This window comes from Benincasa hispida, chromosome 8 (assembly GCF_027475165.1).
Source record: "Benincasa hispida cultivar pf3 chromosome 8, pf3_genome.v1.1, whole genome shotgun sequence".
NCBI classification, from domain to species: Eukaryota; Viridiplantae; Streptophyta; class Magnoliopsida; order Cucurbitales; family Cucurbitaceae; genus Benincasa; species Benincasa hispida.
In genome coordinates, this window is record NC_143485.1 from 6,247,032 (window position 1) to 6,251,730 (window position 4,699).

Genomic DNA, 4,699 nt, shown 5'->3' on the forward strand with positions numbered 1-4,699 from the left:
TTGAGGTACACAACAGCGTACTACGAGAACACGAACATGGAGAAAATTTAATATAATAATAAAATAATAAAATGAAATGAAAAAAAATTATAAATATAGAAATTTAAAGAAATTCAAGAAAATATGCAATTGTGAAAATCTCTTCTTTTAAATTTCTCTCCAAAATTCTCATTAATTTTCACTAATATGCGTATATTCAAGATCTACCAAATGTCACTATTCATAGGCAAAGTGGTAAGTAGGAGGTAGATTACATAGACATTAATAGTATATAATCTTGAGACACAGACAATACATGGGCTAATAGGAATATAACACATGGCCAATAGACATTAAGAATGGGCGTCTAAATTACACCTATTATTTTTTATTTATAATAAAAATAGTTTGTTTAAATTATTATATAAAGAACAAATATACTTAATGATCTCAATACAATTGATCCACATGCATTCTCTCGATTTGATTAACTTAAAGTCTCATTTATCCCAGTGAAAACGTAATAGATCAACATGAATAAAAAAAATTAGACTCCATTTGATTACTTTTGGTGTAGTTTACTTGGTTATGTAATTGTGTTGACACATGAAGCCCACGTACAATTGTATAATGAAATAACACAATCTAATTGATGTCAATTCGATTACGCCCGAAAATTATACCATATCGTTACCATTATAATTACCATTACGATTACCATTACTATTACTATTGTAACGGAAAAATTATCAATTTTGAAATTTTTATCGTTATCGTTACCGTTACCGCTTGACCATCAAAGGTAGAAATAGAAATAACAGTAAATTCGACAAAATTCATAATTTTAAGTAAACATGATCAAAAACAATCCAATTATGTTTGTGATTCAAGCTCATTACAATTGATCCATCAATGAAATTTCATTATTATTACACCAATTTTCATTACAATTTGATTAACATGGCCTAAATTCGTACTTACTATGATTAACAACAATAATATACCAGAATTATAGTGTTAAAGTGAAAATTCTTCAAGTCAATTTTAATGCTATATTCCAAGGGGACAAAATGTTATCAATGCCCTACAAAAAGAGTTGATAACAATTCGTTTCTTTTGTACAAAATACCTATTCAATGGACGACATGGATCGACGATAATCAATCATACATGTTTTTCAGAGAGGAAACCTGTCACAAGCAAATATTACTTTTTTTTAATCAAAACAAAACACTACTGAATAACATCCAAAACCACACGTAAGATGAACCATTTGGACAAGGAGTTTGAAGAAGAGAAGAAACTTACTCTTCCAATACCTTAGATGCGAGGAATGCGGCAACAAACTGTGAGATCGTCTCACATGTGAGAAGTTGAGAAGGAAACATTGACCATGCACAAGAGAATATTACTTGTTAATATAATAAAACGAAACCAACTATTATTACCAAGTTATATTGTATACACATTAAAGTTCTAAGAATAGAATAACTCAAACCGATATAATATAATGTATCAATCCTCGTCACTATCGTATTGGCACAATGACTCGAGTCCAGTGTTCGTATCATTGCTTTGAATGTCCAAGCTCTGTTTATTCTCCACTCGAGCAGTCAATTCTGGTTTCTTTTTAATAGAAACTATGACTGGCAAAGATTTTGAAACAAATTTAGCATCACTAGATGTGCCAACGTTGCCATCTTTACCTGTTCAATTAGTAACAAAAAAGAGAGCAAATACATCAAAATTTGAGTACTCAACTCGTTAATGAACTCATTCATGCAATTACATCTCTCACATAAACACTATTGTCCTTATTTTCATAATCGTCAAGCAGCAAGATAGTTTACAATTTTGTATGAATGAAAAGTTGTCTCTTGTTAAAATAATAAATAAATAAAACCCTCAACCAGAAGGTTGAAGTTTCGAATCCTCAGTTTGTACATTGTTGAACCAGGGAAAAAGAAAGAAAGAAAGTTAGCAATTGAACTTGCATCATCTCGGGAGAAATTAAGGATTTTCTTATTAAACTCACTTTTGACGATTCAAACATGCATCGTCTAAGTGGGTTTAAGAGATGGAGAACCTTAGCCAATGAGATTGAGAGCACCCGGAAGATCTTTATTAGAAACGTGTACCATAGTAACATGTTTTACTTGTAAAAAGAGCTATAACCAGTCTGGACCAGTTAGTTGAATACGGGACATGATGAACTTGGTTGGAAGCTCAAGGTTGAACGGAGTTCCAAAAGGGATCTAGTGATACTGCCTGCCCCTTACCTTACCGAGCCACCAAGAGGAAAAAACCCCATAATTGATGCTTTTTTATTTAAGAGATTGAAAAAGCTTTCAAATATAGTCAAAATTAGGATTGTTAACATAAGCACAAAAGGTCATGGACGTTTTTTCCTCTTGGAAAAATACCCTTTATGTCATTTTCTGTCTTCTACCTAACCATCCTCACCCTTGCCCCATCTTACCCTATACTCACTGTCATCTCCCACCCCTTTCAGCTACATCTTCCCAGCGAGTCTTCCATATTGATTGCTCACAGATCATTTGAGTGTAACCAGCAAGTCTTCCACGACAAATCTATTGATTGGTCAGATCGTTTTCGTTCAACTCATCTTCTAGCTTCTTCTTGGTGCCCTCAATCTAAGTTTTTTTAAGGAGTATTCCATTCAAGATGTCTAAATTTTTAATGTTATTCATTTCCTCATTGTACTCATGCCAATATGGTACATTCTACTCCAATTTAATAGTTGTATTTTGATGAGGGTGTTATGGGTGTGTCAACCTAGTTGAGATATCTGGATACGTTTGTTGATCCCTAGTTTTCGAGCTTATCATGTCTCCTTGTAATTCGAGCATTAGTCTCTTTCATTTTATCAATGAAAAGTTTGTTTCCATTGCCAAAAAATAAATAAATAAAATAACTATTCTATTTCCACTCGTTAGAATTGAAAAGGCCTTCTATCAACTGTAACCTTCCCATGTAGAGAGAAAAAACTAGAGAGAAGTTTGTTTTTTATACCCAGCACTAACTTCTACCAAAAACTTTTTCTTGCAATATTGAGAGAAAGGGCAAAACAATTAAAGATTAGTATATATTCGTATTATAAACACCATTTGCCCAACATTCATTCTTTAGAAAAGTAGATAGAATAAAAATAAAAAGTAGGGTTACCTTCACCCGTGAGGCTATTGAGAACAACAGCTTTTTCTGAAGTACTGGTAGGGTCATGAGGAGATTCTTCAGAAACCTTCTGTTTCTGCAATCCAAATGGATAGGAATGCTAATGAGAAAAGGCACATTCAAATTTGAATGCTACAAATAGGTTTAATTAGAAAAAACAAAAAAGTATCTTCTATGCATAGAAATAATACAAATACTTTAAATTTCAATAGCAGGGACAAGTCTCTAACATACTTCACTTCTTAGTTCTTATTCTACTGCAAATTTAGTCACAATCAAATGAAGAAAACACTAAGTACTTGTCATCGAATTCAAAGATCTGCAAGATTGACAATAAAATTAACATAAATCCAAAACCTAAACAAATGTACTTGACCCTTAAGTCGAATACGATCGATTGTATTCATATGATTATCAAAAGTTGATGCTTAGAATAGTTCTTATATCAATCTTGTTTTTTAAAATAAAAAACAAAAAGGTGACCTACAACATAATAACAGACAGAAAACTTATAATTTATAAGCCAATGTCGTAAAGTTTGAGACAAATGCCTCATATGTTCTTGGATAGAGAGAGGAATAAGAGAGTGCTTTGGGAAAAGGATCACGGAAGGATGTCTGTTTCAAAATCTCCCTGGTCAAGAGTGTTGTTCCTTTTTTTCCTTTTCTCCCTTTATATCCCTACACCCTGGATTGGATCGTAGGCCTATATTTGTAGAAGAAAATCAAGATTTGGAAAGAACCTTTACAAAAATAGAAAGTAAAGCTGTGATTCACGAGTTAGGGAGAATAAAGCTCCAGGGCCCAGTGAATGCATAGGGGAATTCTTAAAAAAGTTATGAAACATCATTAATGAGGATGTTTTGAAGGTGTTCCGCAATTTTCTTTTTTGAAAAAGGCATCGTTACTCTTGTATTAAAAAAAATGCTCCCAGCATCTTGGGATCCTCAACTCTTGAATCAAGATCTGAAGAAAATGAAAGCAACTAAAGTTGTAGAATTTCGACCTATTAGCCGTGTTAGTGTTTATTCTGAAGGTGGTCAACAATTTTTCAACATCATTCCAAAGCACAATAAAGACATTTTAGTTGAATTACCCGTACTATATCCCAAAGAATAGGACTTCTTAAAGAGAAAAGCCCTTTACTCAAATAAATAGTTAGGGCTTTCTTTTTTTCGTTTGTTCGTCAAGCTTTCGAGCAACTCTTTCAACTGCCACCTAATCTCCCAACATGCTCAAAAACCGAGAGCCACCCAGGGACTGGACAACCGGAGGGAGTTTGCTTCTCGAAAGAGGATAGGCCGGTCAAACAAAAACAAGGCGCAATGGGCTCTCCCTCCGCTCCTAGTCACTAAGTTGTGCTATTCAGTCCTCGGCTCAGGGGGACTCCACCAAGAGATTCTTTCTCTCACGTAATTTCACTCATTCCACTTCCGTGCCGGAGGAAATGGGATGAGAACATAACTTTCATTGAAAAAAATGAAAGACTACACGAGCATACAAAAAAAGAGAGACCAACTACATAA

General features: G+C 33.6%; 1 protein-coding gene across 2 annotated transcripts in view; it reads right to left on the minus strand.

The window, feature by feature from the left end:
- Positions 1 to 1,366: 1,366 nt before the first annotated feature.
- LOC120083699 (uncharacterized) overlaps positions 1,367 to 4,699 on the minus strand; it is a 14,377-nt gene continuing 11,044 nt past the window's right edge. For both annotated transcript variants that reach the window (XM_039039543.2, XM_039039544.2), the window contains exons 7-8: positions 3,166 to 3,250; positions 1,367 to 1,685 (exon numbers count right to left, since the gene is read on the minus strand). In XM_039039543.2, coding sequence (XP_038895471.1) covers positions 1,495 to 1,685; positions 3,166 to 3,250 — 276 coding nt within the window. In that variant the 3' untranslated portion in view covers positions 1,367 to 1,494. The remainder of the gene's footprint in view (positions 1,686 to 3,165; positions 3,251 to 4,699) is intronic.